Source organism: Dama dama, chromosome 20 (assembly GCF_033118175.1).
Source record: "Dama dama isolate Ldn47 chromosome 20, ASM3311817v1, whole genome shotgun sequence".
In the NCBI taxonomy this organism is placed as follows: Eukaryota; Metazoa; Chordata; class Mammalia; order Artiodactyla; family Cervidae; genus Dama; species Dama dama.
The window spans coordinates 106,394,915-106,418,849 of NC_083700.1; the positions used below are offsets into that span (position 1 = coordinate 106,394,915).

The 23,935-nt window shown below is 33.7% G+C and overlaps 1 protein-coding gene and 1 pseudogene across 5 annotated transcripts in view; one reads left to right on the plus strand and one right to left on the minus strand.

The window, feature by feature from the left end:
• The window catches only part of LOC133041596 (protein argonaute-3), a 113,995-nt gene that overhangs the window by 38,234 nt on the left and 51,826 nt on the right, over positions 1 to 23,935 (minus strand). For all 5 annotated transcript variants that reach the window (XM_061122408.1, XM_061122411.1, XM_061122410.1 and 2 more), the window contains one exon: positions 23,382 to 23,518. In XM_061122408.1, coding sequence (XP_060978391.1) covers positions 23,382 to 23,518 — 137 coding nt within the window. The remainder of the gene's footprint in view (positions 1 to 23,381; positions 23,519 to 23,935) is intronic.
• On the plus strand, positions 7,515 to 7,611 carry LOC133041807 (U6 spliceosomal RNA; annotated as a pseudogene).

Consider the following 23,935-nt stretch of genomic DNA (forward strand, 5'->3'; position numbering starts at 1 on the left):
ACCTAAAAAACATGCCCACAGTGGTGCCCTCTCTCTTATTCTCCTTGGTTTAGGTTTAAATGTCTTCCACAAAATGTCCCTCATCTCTGGAAGGATATTTAACAAGGCTTTAAGTAGTTAGGTAGTGAGACTATTGTGGATATTTTTTATTTTTCTTTAAATCTTTATTTTTTCATAGTGAGCACATATTACATTTTCCTTTATTTCAGAAATAATATATGAATGAAGTCTCAGCATAAAAAATTTAAACAACATAGATATAAACAGTAAAGACTTCTGGTCTCCAAGTATCCTTAAGAAGTAACCATTATTAGTAGCTAATACCTAACTACTACATGTACTAATTATGGACATGGACCTACTACACATCCCTAACAATAGATAGCTATGTGGGTTTTGTACTGCCATATCTTGTTCTTTTAATATACACTTAGAGATAAAAATGGATATATAACTTGTAAAAACATGCGATCAGATAATAAATGTTTTATGACTTGTTTTATTGTTTTATTATTATTTTAAAAATAACAATGTCTTAGAGATCTTTCCATGTCAATAATTTCTTTTTAATGGTTTCATATTAGTCTGTAGTTTGGGTGCATGGTAATTAAGTGAATATATATCATATTCCTCTCTTAATGAAAAAAAACACAAATGATAAAACATTTGAAACACTATTCTGGGCTTTGATTTCTTTTTCTCATTATGTACCTTAGATATCGATCTTATATGTACTAATATGGAATTCTATCATTCCTTTTCACATTGCAGGATATCTCACTACCTGCATCTACTACATGGCCCTAATGATGGATAGTTATGTTGGTTTTGTATTTCCACCCAAATAAACTTTAGAAATACCTTTACAATTTCAAGCTAACTAAAAAAAGAGAGACTGATAAGACTGTATCAGCATTCTGGGTATCTTATTTAAATCTTATACATTAAAAAACTGTATACCTATATTCATCTATTAAAAATGTGAGAATACTGTTGCACATTAAAATGAGGCTGGCAGGAAATATATCAAATAAACATATACTGCTTCTGTGTTAATTAAAAAATAAGTAGATAAAGGAAAATAAATATATGGTCATTAACATGCTTATTTTGCCTTTCCTTTAATCCTACAGGTAAACTTTCTTCACTGGATTATTATAATACTAGCACTCACAATAAATTCATCTTATCTCACAGAGCTGAAACTACTAAACAAATATTATCCTGTTTAACATTCTATTAATTTTCCTTAGTGTTTGCACTTTTAATCATTTTACTATTCACCATCTTCCCTACAGCAATGTAGGCATTTGAGGTGAAGGAAAGTTCTTACATAAGATGGGATAAAATCAGTGAGTAGAGCTGAATTAGGCATGAGTTTCAAAGAGCAAGGATCTGTCTCTCTATCCCTAACATTTTATAAATCTACATATACATGCATTTTTTCCTTCGTTCCCTTTCACAAATCAACTCAGTTTAACTGAACAAGTAATATTTACATTTAGTATTTTAAAAACCTATTAACAAAACATACCACATTAAAACACTAAGGGGAATAAATGTACAATCATTTCTATAGATAACTGCTCTGAAAAAAGCATCAGGTAAAATTCAGCACCATAACTAAAACTTTCACAGTACCAGGACTAGAAAGGAACTTCCTTAATTTGATAAAAGTTATTCACCAAAATCTATGGTAAATTCAACTTAAGTTAATAGAAAGTGCTAGCTGGCACAGATACACAAGTTAAGAGAAATAAAAGGTAAAAGGATTGGAAAGGAAGAAACAAAATTATTATTCTTCACAGTATGACTGTTGAGAGAGAAAATCCTCTAATCTAGAGATATTATAGAATAAGAGAGTTCAGTAAAGCTGCTAGATTTAAGATCAACAGATAAAAATAAATTATGTTCTTATATACTAGCAACCAACTTAAAATGTAATTTAAAAAAAGATACCACTTAAAAAAAAAGATACTGCTTAACATTACAACAAAAAGTGTAAGACACTTAGGATGAAATCTAAACAAAAGATGTAGAAGACTTACTGAAATAATAGGTGTCTTTACTACTATAGAAGATCTAAATATTAATAAATGGAGCAATATACCTTATTAGTATAAATTATTTATAAATTAATCTGTAAATTCAAAGAAATTTCAATCAAATACCAAAAAGATATAACCCTCTTGACCTCTGGAACTTAAGAAGCTGATACTAAAATTAACATGAAAGAGAAATGAAACCAGAACAGCTAAGAGAGTTTCTAAGAATAAGGTCTGCTCTAACATTCATCAAGATTTGTTATAATCCTATTCAATTCAAGAGACTGTGGGGACAAACACAGAGACCAGCAGAATATCCTTCAAAGTCTACCTTATACAGTATACAAAACAAATTCCTATTTAGAGAACTGAACATGAAAAGAAAAAGAGACATTTAAAGGAGAATATAGAACATCTTTATGATCTTGAAAGCAAGAAAGAATTTCTTAAGATATAAAAACTATTAAAAAAAAAAGGTACCATAAACAAAGCTAAAAAAAAAAAAAACCCAGGCAAATGGATATGTATAATACATACAACAAATGATTACTATCCAGAATACGTAATGAGTGCCTATAAATCAAGGTTAAAACAGTAACAGTGGCAAAAGAGACATGGCTAGGTATTTCACAGAAGAGAAAATCTAAATGTCAAAAAACAAATTTCACTAATTATTTTATTTGTAATAAAGGAAATACATATAAAAACTCTATTGAGCTATCACTTTATACCAATCAAAATGGGCCAAAAATGTTACAATGGATAATACAAGCTGACAATAAGCCAAAGGAAGAATGAAGAATGAAAATTCTCATACAGTATGTAGGAATATAAACTGATATAGTCAGCAGCAAATGGTAATTTATAGTAAGTTTGAAGATGAGCATAATTTCCAGCTCAATAATTCCACTCTACTGGAATATATGCTCTACAAAAATCCCATATCTGTGAAAGGCAACATGAATAAGGATGCTTACTGTAGCACTGTTTATAATGATAAAAAGAATGGAAATAACCTAAATAACCATCAGTCAAACGGATAAATTTGTACAATCATATAAACAAAATAAATGAGCAGGTGCTGGAATTCAGGATAAATAAAATTGAGAAATAAAAAACTTTAGAGGAATTTGTACAAAATGAGATATTACCAACTACTTAGATTGCGAGTATCTAGATATGTACAATATACAACTTAGGCAAAAATCATCCTAATTTCATTAAGATTTTGTGATACTTTATAACTCACTTATTGATAATTGATAAAAAATAGTTTTACTGTTGGAAATGTATCCTTTAAAAAAATTTTTTTTTAAATTTATTGGCTGCTCCAGGTTTTAGCTGTGACATGCAGGTTCTTTTTTTGTTGTTGTTACATCATGTGGGATGCAGCTCCATGACCAGGGATTGAGCCCATGCCCCTTCATTGGGAGCTTGGAGTCTTAGAAACTGGATCACCAGGGAAGTCCCTATCCTTATTTTTAAAATTAGGTTTATTTTCTTTTCATGGGTAGCAGCATTACAATAATGAGAAAAAAATAAGCTTGGAAATGAAACATTTTAATTCTAGATCCAGACTTACTAATTTCCATTCATTCACATGGAAAATTAGCAAAACATCCGTTACTTACAGCATTAGCGTGAAGATTCAACGTTAAGGTACCTACTTGTGCCCAGAATATGGCAGAAATTCATCAGAGCTCTTTTTCTCATTTTTTGAATTGTCTACTCATGTCTTTTGCTCTCTGATTTACTGAGGTTTTAATTCTAGGCAAAATCCTTCTGTCAATGTAAACTAACTCCTTGAAGAAGCTAAATGGGAGAATGTTCTATGAAGAAGTGACTAGGATTCTTTAGTTTGCACTTTACTGTGTCAAAACTGAAATTTTCTGTTAGGATGCAGCTAAAATACAGATGTGAAAAAATAATAAATATTTACCATATTTAAGGTAATAAGGACTACATGTTTCAAATTAGTCCAAGTCCAAATGAAGAGTATAAAATAAAGCAATAAATAATATTGGGTCCAGCTAAAAACATAACTACAATTATACTTTAACCTCCTGAGAGGTTATGTGCCTCAATTTTATACGTTTACTTTCATGGCTATGAAGGCACAAGAACAGAAATTAAGGTCCTTATTATATAATGCCTTTTTATGGTAATAGTGAGCAATTTAGATGCCATATTAGACATCTTTGCATGTCTATCATTAACTAGCAAAGTATTACTGACATAGTACTCAGGAGATATTGATAAATCAAAGGGTTGGGCGTTTTCTCTGTTTTTAATAAAAAATATATTTACTAAAGTGTCACTAAACAATTATAAAGTGAATACAAATATTTACATAACCAATACTCAGTCAAGAATTAAATATTGTAATATTCTGGAAACCGCTTCCCTATCCCCTTCCCAACCTTAACTTACACTTCAACCCTTAAATCCTGGTTCTTATGGTAATCACTTTTTTTTCTTTTCAGAATTACAACATATGTACAGATCACTAAGGACAATTTATTTTTTCCAGTTCTTCAATTTTATCTAACTGGAAACATGAAGCATGTAATCTTTATGAGACTTACTAAACATTGTTTCTAACTCGTTTGAACTAATTCTAAATATTTTCTTCATTTCCATTGCTCTGCCTAACACTCCACTGAAGAAATACACAGTTTATCCACTTTAATGTTGGTGGACAGTGGATAGAACTTCGTGCTTTCACTGCCAGGGGCCCAAGTTCAACCCCTGGCCAGGCAACTAAGATCCCACAAGGTGTCCTGTGGCAAAAACCAAGCAAACAAAAACCTGATTATTAATGTTGGTGGACTGTTTATGCTGGCACTTTCCTTTTGTTATTAGAATAATGTTATGAATATTCTTGTAGATGGCCTTTTTGATATACATACACATGTATATTTCTCTAATAGAAAAGGTGGTATCTCAGTAGAGTTGCTGACTCTAAAGAAAGCTGAGCGTTTAAGAATTGATGCTTTTGAACTGCGGTGTTAGAGAAGACTATTGAATCCCTCGGACTGCAAGAAGATCAAACCAAATCCTCAAGGAAACCAGTCCTGAATATTCATTGGAAGGACTGACGCTGAAGCTGAAGCTCCAATACTTTGGCCACCTGATGCGAAGAACTGACTCATCAGAAAAGACCCTGATGCTGGGAAAGATTGAAGGCAGGAGAAGAAGGAGACGACAGAGGATCAGATGGTTGGATGGCATCACTGAATCGATGGACATGAGTTTGAGCAAGCTCCAGGAGTTGGTGATGGACAGGGAAGGCTGGAGTGCTGCAGTCCAAGGGGATCACAAAGAGTCGGACATGACTGAGTGACTGAACTGAACTGAACTAAGGATGTGTATCTCTAACTTCCCTGGCTAATGCCAAAATCTTCCAAAGTGGTTTTAACAACTAACTCTTTCACAAGCAGAGTTTAAGAGTTTAATGTTAGCCTTTCTGGTGATGTGACATCTCATTTAAAAAAACTATTTGAGGTATAACTTACAATATAATGCATTTTAACTGTAGAGCTCGATGATTTTGACAAACGTATACCTCAATGCTCTTTGTTGTTGTTCAGTTGTTCAGTCGTGTCCAACTTTTTCCAACCCCATGCATGGGTTGGAGCATGCCAGGACTCCCTGTTCTTAACCATCTCTTGGAGCTTGCTCAAATTCATGTCCATTGAGTCAGTGAGGCCACCCAACCAACTCGTCCTCTATGCTATTATCACTCCAATTAAGACAAAATATGTCATCACCCCAGAAAGTACTTTCCTGCCCTCTTTAATCACCTTCCATCACATCTGCTGCAGGCAACCACTGATCTGATTCCTTTCATAATAAATTTGTTCCAGAATTTCACATAAATGGAATTATACTGTATACAACATTTTGTCTAGTTTTTTGGCACATCTTACTTGAGATTCACCCAGACCATTGTATAAGATTAGTTACTTTTTAAAAATTGCTGGATAGTATTTTCGTGTAAATAAATCACAATTTGTTTCTCAGTTTACTTGTTGCTGGGCATTTGGGTTGTTCCCAGATCCTAGTTATTATGAACATGTACAAACCTTTGTATGGACCTATTTTTTCATTTCTCTTGGCAAGAAAATCTTTAAATTTTAAAAAATCTGCCAAAATATTTTTCAAAGTGGTTGTACAGTTTTATACTCCTACTGTTTCTAATTGTTCCATATTCTTGCCAACACTTAGTATTGCTGGGTTTTTAACTTTAGCAAATCTAGCAAGTGTGAAGTGTTACCTCATTGTGGTTTTTATCTGCATGTTCCAGATGACTAATGATGTTTAGCATCTTCTCAGGTGCTTATTGACCATTCCCATTATCTTTTGTGCAGTATATATTTTTGACCACTGTTAAAAATAGTTTGAGTTATGCAAGTTTTTCATATATTCTAGACACAAATCTTTTGTTCAGGATATATTATGCAAATATTTGAAACTTTTTCAAATTTCAGTAGCTTCAGTAGCTTGCCTTTTCTTTTTTTTTTTATTAGTTGGAGGCTAATTTACTTCACAACATTTCTGCCTTTTCTTCTTAACAGTGTTCCTAAGAGATGGTTTCACTTAGATTAGATTTCCAACAAACAAAATCTTTGCTTACTCCAAGGGCATGAATATCTTTCCTCTTTTCTTATAAGTTTCTCAGTTTTAATGTTTATTTTTTGTACAAATATCCAACTGTTCCAGTATCACTGAGAAGACTATTCTTTCCCTATTGAATTTTGGCTCCTCTGTCAAATATCAACCAACCACCTAAGTGGTTATAGCTATTCCAATTACTTTTCAGCTTTTTGGCTAAGATCAAGTGTAGTATCTGTAGCCATTTCGTAACTTGATTTGTATGTCCATCTTTAACCTCAGTATCACAGTTTGGCTTACTGTAGCTTTACAGCATGTCTTGAAATCAGGGATTATAAATCCTCCAACTCTGTTCTTCTTCAAAATGGCTTTAGCTGTTCTAGGTTCTCTGCATTTTCAAATAAATCTTAAAATCAGCTTGTCAACTTATATTTTTTTAAAAACTGAGATTTCTGGTGAGATTCTGGGATGGTGTTGAGTCTACAGATCAATTTGGGAATAATGAACATCGTAACAATTTGAGTCTTCTGTGCCAAGAACATGGTGTGCATGCACGCTAAGTCACTTCAGTCGTGTCCAACTCTTTGTGATCCCATGAACTGCAGGCTGCCAGGTTCCTCTGTTCATGGGATTTTTCAGGCAAGAATACTGGACTGGGTTGCCATGCCCTTCTCCAGGGGATCTTCCTAACCCAGGGATCGAACCTGAGTCTCCTGTATTGTAGGCAGATTCTTTATCATCTGAGCCTCCAGGGACATGGTATCTCTGTTTATCTTTCTTATTTTTCTTAGGAATGTTTTATAGGCTTTCAGTGTAGAGGGTCTGTGTACACATCTTTTAAAATCTATTCCTAGTGCTCGCTTTGGTACTGCATGTACTAAAATTGGAATGATACAGAGATTAGCATGGCCCCTGTGCAAAAATGAAAAAAAAAATCTATTCCTAAATATTTCAAAAATATTATTATGAATAGTACATGTGTTTTTCATTTTTCCAACTGCTGAATGCCAGTATTATTTATTATACGCTAGTATTATTATGCAACTAGTGTCTTGTGATCTGGCTAAGTGCATCTATTAGTTCTAGTATGGATTTTTTTGGGGGGTTATATTTCTTAGGATTTTTTTATGTAGACAATTATGTCTTTTGCAAAGTGATAGTTGTTATTACTTCCTTTACAATACTACACTTTCATTTTTCTTGGACCACCAGCACAACGTTGGATAGAAGTAATGAGAGTAAGTATCCTCCTCTTATTCTTAATCTTATGGCAAAGTCATTCACCCTTTTTGACTTTGAGTATGATGATGCCTGCATGCTTTTCTAGATTCATTGATCAGGTTGGAGAAATTTCCTTTTACTGCTAGTGTGTTATAAATTTTTATCACGATAACATTAAAATGTGTCAAATGATCCTTCTGTCTGTTGAGAAGATTACATTGTTTTAGTCAGGTGTCAGATTCAGAGGAACAGGAGCCTCAAAAAATTGAAATGCCTTTTTTCTTCTGTTTTCTGAAAGAATCTGTGTAAGATTGGTATCATTTTTTCTTAAATGTCAGATAAATTTTAGCAACGAAATCAACTGGGACTGGAGTTTTCTTTGTTAGAAAGGATTATGAGTTCAATTTCCTTAACAGATACAAGGCTATTCCAGTTTTCTTTGAGCTAACTTTTTAATGTTGTTTCATTTATCAAATTAATTAGTATAAAACTGTTCCTAACATTCCCTTATCAACCTTTCAGTTATCAAAAATCTTTAGTGATAAACCCTTCTTTAATTTTTGACACTAGTAATCTGTTTGGTTTTTCTTTTTTTTCTATTAGCCTTCCTAGGAGTTTAAAATTTTTATTAACTTTTTAAAAAGAATCAACTTTTGGTTTCATTCATTTTCTATACTGTTTGTTTTCTATTTAATTAACTTTTGCTCTGAGTTTTATTATTTCTTACTTTCTATTTACTTTGAGTTTGATTTTTTCTTCTAGTTGAAGATAGAAACTTCGTGTGGTAGTCTGCCTCCAACATGGTCCCTAATACAAGTCTTGCTTCATGGGATTTTGCACCTTTGTAAGTCTCTCCTACACTGAATATAACTGGTTTATGTAACTAATAAGACATTATAAAACTGGCAGAATATAGCTTTCAATACTAGGCCTTAATGTCATTACAGCTTCTGCCTTGCTCTCTCATGGATTGCTTGCTCCGTAGAAGCCAGCCACAGTATCATGAGGACACTTAACCAACCCTGCCTGTTGAGAGGTCCAGGTGGCAAGAAACTAGGTCTCTAGCACAAACTTACTAATTGAGTTTTACAGATAATAAAACAAGACTTACTCATCCATTTAAACATTCAAGTATCTGCTATATCAGGGACCCCTTTGTGGGTTGGAATTTCAAGATAAACCAGACAAAGCCTCTCCATTCTAAGAATAGATTCTGGTCAAGCAACTCAGTTCATTCCTTCCCCAAACTCCACTAAAACTCTGGTAAGGAATTGAGGAGGACAAAAAGCGTAAATCTAGAAGGAAGGGAGGATAGAAAATAGAAAATGTACCATTTTAGAAGATGAAAAACAAGTAGACAAGCTGTAACTGACAGAGCAGATAGAATTCTCAAAAGGTGTGAGAAATGGCAGTATCAGGTACCTCTGAAACTGGTAATCAAAGAATGGAGGTGGTGCAGAAAAATAAAGACAAAAGCTGTTTGAGAAGCAGGTAGAGTCCTAGATTCCTGGCTAGCTCCATTCACATTATGCAACAACTGCCTCATCTTTATCCCGGCATAATCTGTAAGTGTATTCTCTGGAAAAAGTAAAAGACTTATTGGAGGGATGATGTCAGGCACAGCTGAGGGCACAATTCCAAAACAAGGAATTAAGTGACCATAAATATTAATTCCTGAATGCAGACACTCCCCAAGCCAAAATCCCCAACTTGGCTTCCAGAATGCAGTTAACAAGACTATTACCCTTCAGGCAGGAGTCTGGAAGTCTCATCTCTGGGTAACTGACTAGCTAAGAGGAAAGACCTAAGGATACTAACATTGTAGGTTCCCTAGGATCGGCCCAATGAAACCACTCTATGATAAAGCTCAAAGTCAACTAGTCCCACTAATGAATTCAAAGCATCAAGTCAATGTTTTAGATTCCCACTGAATCATGAATAAATAATCAAGGACACTACATACTTGAAGGAAGCTTCTGAAATGGAGGACAGTGATAAAAACAAACAAAACAGAATTTGGAGGAAGCATAAGCATGTACAAGAAAAAGAAAACTCTAAAATAAATAATCTTCAGTGAGCATAGAGAAGATACTACCATATGTGAAACAAGAATAGTATGCTATTATAAAATAACATTCAAGAAATAAAAAAGAATGATTAAAAATTAAAAGCATAATAGCAAAAATGAAAAAGTGAAGAGGTTTAGAAGATAAAGGTAAGTAAATTTTCAAGAAAGTAAAGTAATATAAGGGAAATAAAACTTCACCAAAGCTATCTGAAAAGTGGAACATCACTTTTAAATTTATGAAGGAAAAAATTTTTCCAACATAGAAACCCAGCTAAACTTTCATTTAGGTTTGTTGATAACATTTTCCAATGTGTAACGCATCAAAAATTTTTGCTTCTTCTGTACCCTTTTCTCATAAAACTTATAAATATTAAAAAAATGAGGAGTAGGGAGAGAAATGGATCCAGAGAATGATGTTTGATCCCAAGAGGACAGCTGTGCACCCAATATGAAGAACATACTCAATTAGCCTGAAGCAATGTGAATCAAGAAACAGATCTGTTGGAAACCGTCACTGAAATTCCTGCTGGAAAACACTCTTTTTCTCCTCTGAGGTTAGACTAAATAAGCCTGATATGGGTATCCTTACTTGCTGAGTTTGACCAGTGTTGATAAACCTGCTGCTTGCCTGTCTCACCCGAAAGAAAGGTTCTGCTTTGTTCTGCTTCTGGGGACTAATTTGAATACTATAAAAATCAAATTGTTGACTTTCACTTTCACTGAGGGATCTTACACCTGAACTTAAGGCAATCATATGAAGCAAGCGACATTAATATTGTGATTAATAAATTACTTATTGGAAATCTGTTTTCCTTGCAAGGAAGCATATTCAGTATGAATTTCTGACTCAAGAAGAATAAATTATAATTATCAAATTCTGCTTATATATTCTGACCATTTTCTTCTAGCAGCAAAACAGATAGTGAATATTCTATAGAAAGCTACATTTTACTGAAAAGCACAAGGAAGCAAATAAAGTATATAAAAATAAAAAAACATTTCTCAACTCAGATGTCCTGGGTCAGAGATCTGTCCTGTCAGGAAACTTGCTTCTTAAAGGATACAGGAAAAAGCTGTGAATATTAAGTGCATAAGCTTTGGATACAGAAAAGTTGACCTCTATCACTTAAATATAAATGATTGTGCCTCAAATATAAACTATTAGTTGTATTTAAATATACACTTAGTAGGTTACATTACATATATATACATATAATATAAAATACAAACTATGTGATCTTTAGAGGGAGAAAGTCACTTTAGAGAGAGAAAATTTAGAGACTGTGTCCCTAAACTTCAGTTGGGGGCATCACCTAACTCATACAACTGTGAAGTCCAGATGAGATACAGCTGTCTCTTGGCTCCTGCAGAAGATTGCTTCTGGAACTCCCTTTGTCATCAAAAAGCAGTGGATGCTCAAGTCCCTTATACAAAATGATGTATTACAGTCAGCCCTCAGAATCCATGGTACCCAGGGAACAAGGGCTGACTGTAATTAATGTAAAATGTTTAGCATTCTATCTGTGACAGGTATCTAATAAATATCAGATTCTTTTTTTTTTTTGGCTGTACTGTGACTTGTAGCCTTAGTTCCCTGACCAGAGATTGAAACCGTGCCCTTGGCAGTGAAAGCACGGAATCCTGACCCCTGGACTGCCGGGGACCGGCCTGTAGTTACTCTGGTACTCTTCGCAGCACTGTTTATAATAGCCAGGACATGGAAGCAACCTAGACGCCCATCCGCAGACAAGTGGATAAGGAAGCTGTGGCACATATACACCATGGAATAGTACTCAGCCATTAAAAAGAATACATTTGAATCAGTCCTAATGAGATGGATGAAACTGGAGCCCACTATACAGAGTGAAGTAAGCCAGAAAGATAAAGAACATTACAGCATACTAACACATATATATGGAATTTAGAAAGACGCTAACGATAACCCTATATGCAAAACAGAAAAAGAGACACAGAAATACAGAACAGACTTTTGAACTCTGTGGGAGAAGGTGAGGGTGGGATGTTTCGAAAGAACAGCATGTATATTATCTATGGTGAAACAGATCACCAGCCCAGGCTGGATGCATGAGACAAGTGCTCGGGCCTGGTGCACTGGGAAGACCCAGAGGAATCGGGTGGAGAGGAAGGTGGGAGGGGGGATTTGGATGGGGAATACGTGTAAATCTATGGCTGATTCATATCAATGTATGACAAAACCCACTGAAATGTTGTGAAGTAATTAGCCTCCAACTAATAAAATAAAATAAAATAAAAGAATCAATAGAAAAAAAAAAAAAAAAGGAAAACAAAATGCAAATCGCAACAGAGTCTGGCCTAACATAAAAAAGTATACTACATTTCACTGACTCTAAAAGCCCAATTATGGTAAGGTACAACAGTACTGTATTTGCCAAATTTTCCAATTAAATTGTGACAAACCATCCACTGCAAGACATCTCCCTATTTCAGAGATGATGAAATGTGAAAAAAATTTTTTTTCTTTCTTAGATTGGTAAAATTCATTAAGTTTAGTTATACAGTTGAGAGTTAAGATACTACATACCATGAAAACAATCATTTTGAAGACAAGATGGAGTCACACAATTAGAATTAAATTGCTTGCTTTCTTAAAGTACTCTTCCATGTTTATCATCACCACACATTTTACCTAAGCTCCCATTTGTCACTTCCTCAGAGAAAAGTTCCTTCAACACTGAGACTACAATGGATTCCTTTGTTGCACAGTCCCACTGTATTTATTACTTCTCCATAACACTCATCGTATATTGCTCAATATTAATCTTCTCCAGTTGACCTCAAGTTCAATAAAGACTATTTTGTTCAGTAAAATACACCAAGTGCAAAGGTTGCAAAATCATACAAATGAGAAAAGAAATATAAGCAAGTAAGGTGGTCAGTGCAATACTTTCCCTCATTATTTTTCACAGCACCAGTACATATTATTGACAGTTTAAAAATAAACGCATTTAAAATTTTAGGCTTTATTTCATTTCATTAAGATAACAGAGAACTTTAAGAAAAATCCATGTTGATATATGTAGATTTGGTTCATTTAACATATATAATAGTATATACCACAATATGACAATTCATGTACTCATTCCAATATTTGCTTATTCTATTATTCACAGGAATCAGGATGTTTCTAATTTTCTGCTACAGCAAAAAAATACCTCAGTATGCAAGATACCTCTATGGTATAAAGGCTTTAAGATATGTTCAATTTCATTTTCACTTCATCTTTTCTAGATATTGAGAACTGTTCTCCAAAGTTGTTGTATCAAATGATACTCCTATAAACAGTGCCTGAGATGGTTCCTTATACTTTATCCTCACCAACATCTGTTAAATTTTTATAAATCTGACAGGTGTCAAACGGTACTGATCTCGCTTGCATTTTCCTGACTAATAATGAATTTGAGAATGATTTTCATGGGTTTATTGACCATTTGTATTTCCTCTTTTGTGAATTAGCTTTTTTTTTTTTTTTTACTGACCTCCCTGTAAAGTTTTTGGTTATATATGCTGTAAATATTCTCTTAGCATTTTAACTTTGTTTATGATTCATCTGTAATGAGTAAGTTTTAAATTTTGATGCAGCCAAGCTTATCAATATTATCTTGAAAGAATTTTAAAGTTTTCTTTTTCAAATTTTAGATTATAATCTACCTAGAAATAAATCTGGAATATGATATGAGATGGGTTTAATTATTTTTTCTTATAGTTAACAACTGTATAAATACCATTTATTAAGTATTTTACTCTTTTCCTCAGTGATCCAAAATGCCAACTTAATATTAAATTATATTAATTTTTCACAGTCACTTATTTTTCCATATAAATCTTAATATTGATTTTTCAAGTTTCACTGTATGCCCTATTGGGATTTTACTTAAAATTCATTTACAGATTAATTTTTGGAGAACTGACACCTTATTAAACAGAGTCTTCTCAATAAGTCTTCTTAATATATTTCATTCATTCAGATTTTTGCTTATATCTTTCATAAATTTTTTTACTTTAGAGATCTCTCAGAAATTTTTCATTTCTGTGTATCCCCTTTTCGACCCAAACTCCTGATGTCATCACATTTGCAAAAGCCCAGCTAAGACATCCTTTACTTCTACAAATATTTTTCTAACTTTCCAGATTCAATTAGACACTCCTCCTCCATGTTCTTAGTTTTATTTATTCGTTCTTTGCTTTAGTATGACCAAGAGTTGTGTCAGGCACAGAGGTTATATATACTGGTGAATAAGGTGGACAGTCCCTAGCTTCATAGAGCTTTCATTCTAATAGGAGACAAAGAATAATAAACACATTCAAGGTGACACATGGTATTACTGGGGAAGTATACTGTGCTATAAGAATACTTGAGAGAAATATGTAACTCTTGGGGGATGGTTGGATGCAGGGGAGATGGCTGGATGGGGGGGAGAAGGTGTCAATTACTGCTTTTCAAGGAAGTAACATGTGGACTGAAACCTGTAAGAAGAACAGAAGTTAGCAAACAACAATAGTGACTAAATATCATAGTACTGACATCCCTGTCTTGCTCTAGATTTTATTGGAAGAGCTCCACTGCTTAACTGTGAAATCATCTACTCTCTGAATATGTTTCCTCCCTTGACACCATTTCTTGGCTCTCAGACTGCCTACAATAATCATTAATTGCTCTCTGGTTCTTCTTTCTTCCTTAAATGCTAGTATTCTCCATGGCTCTATCCTTTTCATTTCTTTTTTCAATCTAAATACTATCTAAAGGAAATTTTCCATTTTCAGAATTTCAAATATGGATTTATGTACTAAGGACTCCCAAAACTTTTACCTTTACCTCACTCCACTACAGATTTTCACATCTGCATTTCCAACTACATACTATATGACTCTATATGTTCCACAGAATCCTCAAGCTTTAGACATATTAACATTTGATCTTTTTGTACATGATATAAACTGCCAACTAACCAATGAAAGCAGATCTCCCTCCCATTTTCAGAATCATCATTCATAATGGTATGAATGAGTCACTATTCTGAATGTATGTTGGTGAGTATGCTCTTCTTGAAAGCCAGTTTATAAAATAAATGCAGTTACTAAAGGTTTGGGAATATGAAGGTTGTTTCAAAGACTGAATAATCACAGAATTTATTATTATTATTATATTTTTAATCCTAGAATTTTGTAGGCCATGTATGAGTTTATTTTTTAAATTTTTAATATGTTAATATGGCTAGGCTGCTAGTTGTCATTCAATCAAACACAAATCTAGGTATTGCGGTAAAGGTATTTTACAGATATAATTAAATTCCATGATCAGTTGACTTTAAGTAAAGGAGATTATCCTGGATAATGAGGATGGATCTCATTGAGTCAGTTGAAAGGACTTAAAAATGGAGCTGAGGTGTCCCTAAGAGAGAAAAGAAATTCCACTTAGGGACAGCAGCTTCAGCCACACCCCTTTGTTCTAGCCTGCCCTTCCTGATAGCTACCCGAAGGACTTCAGACTTGACTAGGTGCCCCTGCAACTGTGTAAACCCAATCTCTCTATATATATTTTCTTATGTCCAAAAATCAACTCCTTCAAAAACCTAGTTAACCTTCTGGTCTATTCATTTCCAATCAGTTCCATGTACCAGTAACTACACCCAAACTTTTTTTCTGGACATGGTTTTTAAACCTATTTTTTCAACTTAATCTTGTAATATGTTCCTTCCTCTCCATCCCACATTAGACCATCACCATCTCTTACCTGAACTAGTGATTGAAAAAGCCTCCTAACTGGCTTCTCAGATTAGTTTTTTTCTCCTCTATCTATTCTCCACACTGCTGCCAGAGGTCTCTTTCTGGAAAACAAATATGATCATGTCACTATCCTTCTTTAAAATTTTTGAAGTCTTCCTATGTACAGGATAGAGGTAAATTTATCTTCTATTTCATTAATTTTTTAAACTCTTATTTCCTTCTATTTTTCTTTGCATTTAATTATGTTATTTTTCTAACTTATTAAGATGAATATATAGGTCATTGATGCTTTTCTCCCTTTCTAATAGGCATTTAAGGTTTTAAATTCTAAGAATTGCTTTAGCTAATCATACCAATTCTGGTATGTACTATTTTCATTACCCTTCAGTTTAAAATATTTAAAATTTTCTTCGACCAATGAGTTACTTAGAAATTTTTGTAATATCCAAAGCAGAACTTTGTAAGTTCCAATGGGAAAATAGCAGCAGTTTATTTCCAAAATTTCCCACTTTCCCCCTAGAATTCATTATAGAGCAATAAAGATAATCTGAAAAGAAAGAGAGAAAAGAAAAGAGAAGAAACCCTGTATCTTCAATGAACCCAGGAGACAATTAAAACCTGAAAGTGCCAAATTGTAAGTAAATATGGCTCCAAATACTTGGGACTAGTACCAGTAGAACCTCTGCAAGGGAGAAAATCTTGAAAGATGAAAGAAAGTCTAGTGGGGCAACAGCAGCAAATTTTTAATCCAGAAAGAAAGGGTCTTATCCTAAGTGGGAATTGCAATGTTTAGTACTAAAACTCAATGGGGGAATCTCAGAAGGAAGCAGAGAAAGGAGTGTAGAAAGTGTCCTGAGGGTCAACTGAGAGTGAAATATAAGTGACGGGTCTCAGATAGGACTACCCTTTTAAAACCAAGGCATGCATTTTCCCTCTGTAATTTCAAACTTGAAGAAAAGTTAAATGAATAGTACAATGAACTACCATATACCCTTCGCAGATTCTCTGTTAACATTTCAGCTTTAAAAGGCAAGAGCTGAATTCCTTGGTAGCAGAAACTCCTTAAACATACATTATTGAGAGGCAAAGGAGATGTGACTTTATTCTGAAGAAAGAATCCATCAGAACATAAGAGAATAGAGGTCTTGAGCAGAGAAACCTGGAAAACAACCTTGCTTCTAATGTCCTGTCCCACATCCTTCTCCCACTCCAGTCTCTTCTAATAGGTGGTTTGAAAAAACTTATCTCATTTAAATACGAGTAACAAAAGTGGCAAATATCCATACAAAAATACCATTTAAAAAATGTAAAAAAGCAGCACAACATCCCTGACAAAGAAAACTCAACAGAATATACCACCACAAAATAGATAGAACTATAACACTACTTCTCAATATGAATTCAAAATTTCTTAATGCAGCTATGAAGAAAGATCTCAGAGCACAAATTTAAGAACTCAGGGAAAGACAAACAGGTAAGAGGAGAAAATGAAATAAGCACTGCAGAACTCATGAAAAGAAATGGAAGAAAAAGACTTTTTAAATTAAAAAAATGAACACAAAACTACAATGAGCAAGTGGTAAAAATTATGCCATAAAAGAACAGTAAAGAACAAGCAGGATAGAATTTTTTTTAAAGAAAATAAAATGACAGATTAAAAAAAAAAATGATAAAAGAGTTGAAACTACATCCTCAAAGGGGATCCCATGTTTTAATTAAAACTGACTCAAAATAGTCAACATTGAGACAAAAAATCTAGCAAAATAATTGTAAAAAATATTTTCAGCAACCAGACAAAAAAAGAAGGTACTTATAAGGGACAAGAAAATCAGCTGACATCATAATTCTCTACTGAAAATTCAGTGTCAGAAGACAGTGGGAAAATATCTATAAGAAACTCAAGAAAGTATGATTCAGATAAACCATATTAAAAAAAGAATGTATATACATTTATATCTGAGTAACTATGCTGTGCAGTAGAGACTGGCACAATTTAATATCAACTATACTTCAATAAAAAAACAGAATTAAAAAAGAAGTGTGATTCAATCATCTTATGTCTAACCAAGCAGTCCCCTTTAGGAATAAGGCTATAGACAAATGGTTTTCAATATGCAAAAACTCAGTTCTTACTCATATGGAGCCCTTCCTGAAGTAACTTGAGGACAAACTGCAACCAAGAGAGGAGAGGAAAAATTTCAGCAAAAGGACTTGCAATTCACACTAATATACATAACTGTAGATTCAAGATGAAAACAGAAGGACATATGGGTGACAGAATGGAATGTAACTGTACATGCCCAAAACCATGGGAATAACAGTACACACAAATACATGAAAAACAGAACAATCATAAAAAGCAGAACAAACTCACTGATTGCGCACTTTACAGCAACAGGGTCAAAGTTGAGAGTCAAGTAGTAAAAATTTAAGTAAAATCATAATGAACAATAAAATAATGCTATATTGGCTAAAACTAGTTAATAAAGGAGAGGAAGGGAAGGAAGAGAATAAAGTTAATATAAAAGTTACTTATTAAGGAAAGCAAAAGATGCTGCTTTAAAGAGACAGAAAGATGAGTATTAAATGGAAGTATGAAGGTACCCACTGACGGGATTCCTAATAACAGAACCAGCATTTAACAAGCACAGAAAACAGACCACATGGATTGTAATCCTTCTGTTAGATGATGTGGACTTTTGGCCCAAAAAGTACAAAAAAAAAGTCACTTTATCATTGTAAAGGGTATAAATTACAACAAAGAATAAAGATAGGTATACATATGCTCCCAATACTATGGTAGCAACATTAAGAAAGTGGAAGTATAAAAAGAAATAGAAACACAATAGGAAATTTAAATTTATTTCTCCCATTCTAAGACAAGTAAACAGAAATAAATAAGGAAACAGATGATGTAAACAACATAATCAAAATTGAAGAGCTGATGGATATTCATTTAACTCTATCCTAAAAAATGATGGTATCTTATTTTCAAAGAGCTACTGAACTTTCATTTCATAAATTCTGATTATGTTAGGTTACTAAAAAAAAAAAACCTCAATAAATTCTAAAAACAGAAATACAAACTACATTCTCTGATAAACAATGGAATGAAACTAGAAATTTACAACACAATCTGAAAATAAAAAGATCTTCAATCTGAAAATTTAAAGTCTCTCAAACAACACTGGATAATAGGGGAAATACAAATGAAATCTGTGGTGTTTTGAGAAAATAATATAATCCTGTGGGATGCTAGTCCCTTGACCAGGGATAAAACCCAGACCCTCAGCATGAAAGCATGGAGTTCTAACCACTGAACTGTTAGGGAATTTCCAAAATGATCATTTTAAATTCTTTTTTCAATGAGAAAAATGAAATTAACTGAGTTACTACTACAGTTCAAAAGTTAGGAAAGGAATTTCCCTGGTAGTTTGGTGGTAAAGAACCCGCCTTCCAATGTAGGGGATGCTGGTTTGATCCCTGGTGTGATAAGTGAGATCCCACATGCCAAGAGGCAAATAAGCCCACATACGGCAACCAGAGAGCCCGCTGAGCCACAATGACTGGGCCAGTGCGCGCTAGAGCCCACATGCCACAACTAGAGAAAGCTGGGGGCCACACGGGAGACCCAGGGTAGGAGAGGAAAAAAAGTTAGGAAAAACAACTAAATTACTGAAGAAAAGTAGAGGAAAAAGTTTATTAAGCTAAAAAGAGAAATTAAGGAGTCAGAAGACAAAGCTAGAGAGCTAAGAAAAAGTGTCAAAACCTCTTTGGTGGAGGCAGGTGGCAGAGTGAGGAGCAGAAAACAGATTGATTAAAGTACTGTCTCTCCTAATTAAGAGTAAAAAGGACAAAGCACAAAGATTAAAAAGAATCAATGGGGATAAACCATGGAAATAGATAAAATTAAAAAAAAAGAAAGACTAAAAAAAAAAAAAAAGAAAGACTACTTAGTAAAGATATAGATAAAATACACAATTTTCTAATAAGATATAACATACCACAACTGAATACAGAGAGCCTAAACAGACTGATTTTCACAAAATAAATTAAAGCTTTAAAAGAACTATTCACTGAACAAAATGAAACAAACCAGGCTACAAAATTTTACATGGGAATTTCATGAAATCTTAAAAGAGCTGATAATTTTAATACTATTTAAACACTGCTGTACATTGTAGAACACAGGCAACTTCCACATTTTTTGTGAAATTAAACATTAATACCAAAACTTGAAAAAGACTGCACTAAAAAAAGAGAAGATTGCAGATCAGCTCAATCTTGCTTTTTTTTTTCAATTTGATTAAAAAGGTAAAGTGTTAAAAATAGAATTCAGCGCCACATTCAAAGAATCTAGAAACACAAATTTAGTTCAGTGTTTTTTAAAAAGAGGAGAAAACAGCATATAAAGAACTCCCCAGATACTAAAAAGACATCTGACAAAAAACATACATTATTGATTGAAAGTACTCAATAAAATAGAAACCAACAGAGGCTTCTAAGCATATACATACATACATGCATGCATCATACTTAATGGAGAAACACTGGAAACATTCCTTCTAAAGTAAGGAATACAAAGAGGATGCCCACTACTCTCTAACAGTTAACACTATTCTATCTAATTAGTCAATATAATCTGATAAAAAATATTAGAGGTGTAAAAATCCAAAGAGGTAAAACTATCACTATTGCAGATAAAATGATTACAACCTAGAGACTGCAAGGAAATAACTTGGAAAGTTAATGGAATTCAAAAGGCAAGAGAAAAAAGTTACTATACAGAAATTAAAAGACTTCATGTATATAAACAATAACTAGTTGGAATATAAGTTCATTTAATAAGAAAAAAAGAGAGAAAGAGAGAAAATATCCAGGAATGGTAATAAGAAATGGCAAATTTTATGTGAAAGTGGTAGTCACTCAGTCGTGTCCAACTCTTTGTGACCCTAGGGACTAGAGCCCACCAGGCTCCTTTGTCTACAGAATGCTCCAGGCAAGAATACTGGAGTGGGTTGCCATTCCCTTCTCCAGGGAATCTTCTCGACCTACAGATTGAACCCAGGTTTCCTGTATTGCAGGCAGGTTCTTTACTATCTGAGCCACTAGGGAAGGAAAACTTTAAAACACTCCAGAAGGAAAAAGTAATCCTGAACAAATGGAAAGGCAGAGCATTTTCTTAGAAAGATTCAGTGTTTAAGACTCAATAACTTAATTAAAAAAAAAATGGAGTCACAGTAAAAGTAATAGCTCATCCTCCGACACCCATTAGATCTGACAAGGTGTTTCTAAAGCTTATACAATGATATACATAAGAACAGCCTAGAAATTGTGGAAAAGAAAAATGACACCAGCCCTAGTTGATATTAAAAGTTACAAAAGAAAGGATCGACTGAGACACACACCTATCACCAAAAGAAAAATTTCTACATGACAAAAAGCAAAAATAATATCAAAGATCAAGACAAATAACAACCCAGGGACAATATCTGCAATTCATACCACAGAGGGCTAATCTCCTTGATTAGCTCTCAGTAAACAAGACCAAGAATCCAACAGAAAAAAAGGAGCAAAGGACATGAAGAATTAATTTTTTTAAAAAGAAATAAGGTGACCCATACATATGAGAAAAGATGACCAAATGCAAAATAGTACATAAGGAAACTATTTCTTTCAAATTTGATTGACAAAAATCTAGAGTTTGACACATCTAGTAGCAAAGGTATGGGGAAACAGGTAGCCTCATTTACTGATGCAAAATGTTTACAATCTCACTGGAGGGCAATCTAGCAATAACAATCAAAATTAAAAACATATCTGCCTTCGATCCATCAATCTCATCTCTTGGAATCTACCTTAAAAATACAAATATATGAATGATCTGAAATGGAAAAAAAAGTAAAAACATCCCTAGTATACACCTAAATGAAAATGAAATGCTGGTTTCTCCGTCGTGTCTGACTCTTTGCGATCCCATGGACTGTAGACCACCAGGTTCCTCTGTCCATGGGACTTTCCAGGCAAGAATACTGGAGTGGGTTGCCATGCCCTTCTCCAGGGGATTTTCCCGATCCAGGGATCGAACCCTGGTCTCCTGCATTGCAGGCAGATTCTTTACTGTCTGAGTCACCAGGGAAGCAGTCAGGATATACCTAAAGATGACTTTAAAAAAATATCTTCTCAATACATCTTCACAATGATAGATGAAGCTGAAAATGATGATGAAACTATGCACTGATCTGGAAAGATCCAGGGATCCTTGAAGGAATGGCTGATGCCAGGTACAGAGGAAGAAATACAGGATGAATTTGGAACATTCTGCTGTGCCAGAAAGCAAGAAAGCTATCAAAGACAACGAATTACCAACAAGACAATGCACTTTTCCACATAGGAATTCCATCTAATGCAAAAGGAATAACAGAATAAGAAAAAATTCTAATTGGTAATCTCCACTGAAATATGATTCAGGTGACAATGGTCAATGAATGGAATATCAGTAACTGAAAGACTGAGAAATATACAACGGAGAGCTCAGACACACTGATCTCTGAACATACTGATCAATCTTAGTTATCACTGAAGTTGGGTCTACTATATACTGGGTGCCTCCTAACACAATACACGATGGAGCACTTAATGAATCAGAAGTGAATCAAGCTTTTAGGACCAACTTCCATTTCCAGGGAATATAGGAGATAAAGGAACAAAGGAATGACACTACAAGAAAACAAAAGATACATCCAAATTTTTGGATATTCTAGAGGAAAAGTGAAAGCTTCTGCAACAAGTCAATGACATAAAAATAGGAAAAAACAAAACAAGAGGAAAGGAAATGGGACTACTACATTTTTAAAAGGAAAAGTAGCCAAATGTGATGTGTGGATTTTGCTTGGATCCTGATTTGAACCAACTATCTACAGAAAGATACCTTTGAGACTATCAGGGAAATCTGATTATGGACAGGGAATCAGAAGCTACAAATAAATGATCAAATTTTCTTAGATAGGATGGTGGCACTGTGACTGTGTAGGAAAACATCCACATTTTCAGAGGTGCATACTATAGTAGGGACAAAATAACATGCTGTATGGAATTTGATTTAAAATTACGACAGTAGAGGAAGAAATGTATATCATTTAAGCAATGACAGAAAAATCTGGACAATTTGAATAATGGATACATAGATAGCAGTTTATCATACTATTCTCTCTACTTCTATATGCGCTTAAAAATAATTCTTTAAAAAAAAAAAACAAAACCTAAAAATGAGAATGCAACTAGCAAAACATTAAACATCAGTGGCAGGCATAATCTACAGGTCACCAAGACCAGCAGTCTTCTTCTCTTCCTTTAAAATATGTATTTCATAATGAAATACTGTTATAATAGCTCAGGTGATCATGTCAGAGATTTTATATTTGTTTTCATTTGTTTACTTCATGTTTAATAGCACTCCAGGAGAAGTTCTATATAAATGTTTTCTAAATGAAATGTAATAAAAAATAAAGGTTTTTCCTGTTTGTCTTAACATATGTCCAAATATTAATTCAAGACACCACTACATATAATTATATATAAAATGTATACACACACACACACACACACACACAGAGGCCATATAGAAATCAACTACCCAACACAGAATATGGTTTAAATTCCCTTACCATCAATATTAAGCATCATTTTCCACATGGCAGGCCGAACAGACTGATGAAATCCAAACCAAACTTCCCTGCCCCCTCCCAGAGGGTGGTCGTATCCTTCTGGAGCTGAGAAAAAGGAACGCCCCACAGGTGTATATCTACAAGAATTAAAATGGTATATTCAATCTTTTCCTTCCCATTGAATATTTAAATCTGAAGAACAAGTGAGTCTAGAGTACATAATCTTAACTTATTATAGTAAAATGCCTATCATTATGAATATATGAAACTAAACGTTTTCCAAATTTGTGAAAGCAAGAAGCAGCTATTCAAAATGAAAAAATCCCTCACTAAAATTCTCTATACTTAAAACTAACATTAGTTTGAGTAAGGCTTAATTTTATTGAAAAAGTTTTAAAAAATAGTTCCAACCTTAAAAAATACTACAGAATAAACAATTATTGACCAAAACACTACTTTGATAAATGTGTTTGTAAGACAGTATTTTTCTTCTTTGGCCACACTGCGCAGCATGTGGGATCTTATTTCCCTGACCAGGGATTGAACCCGCGCCC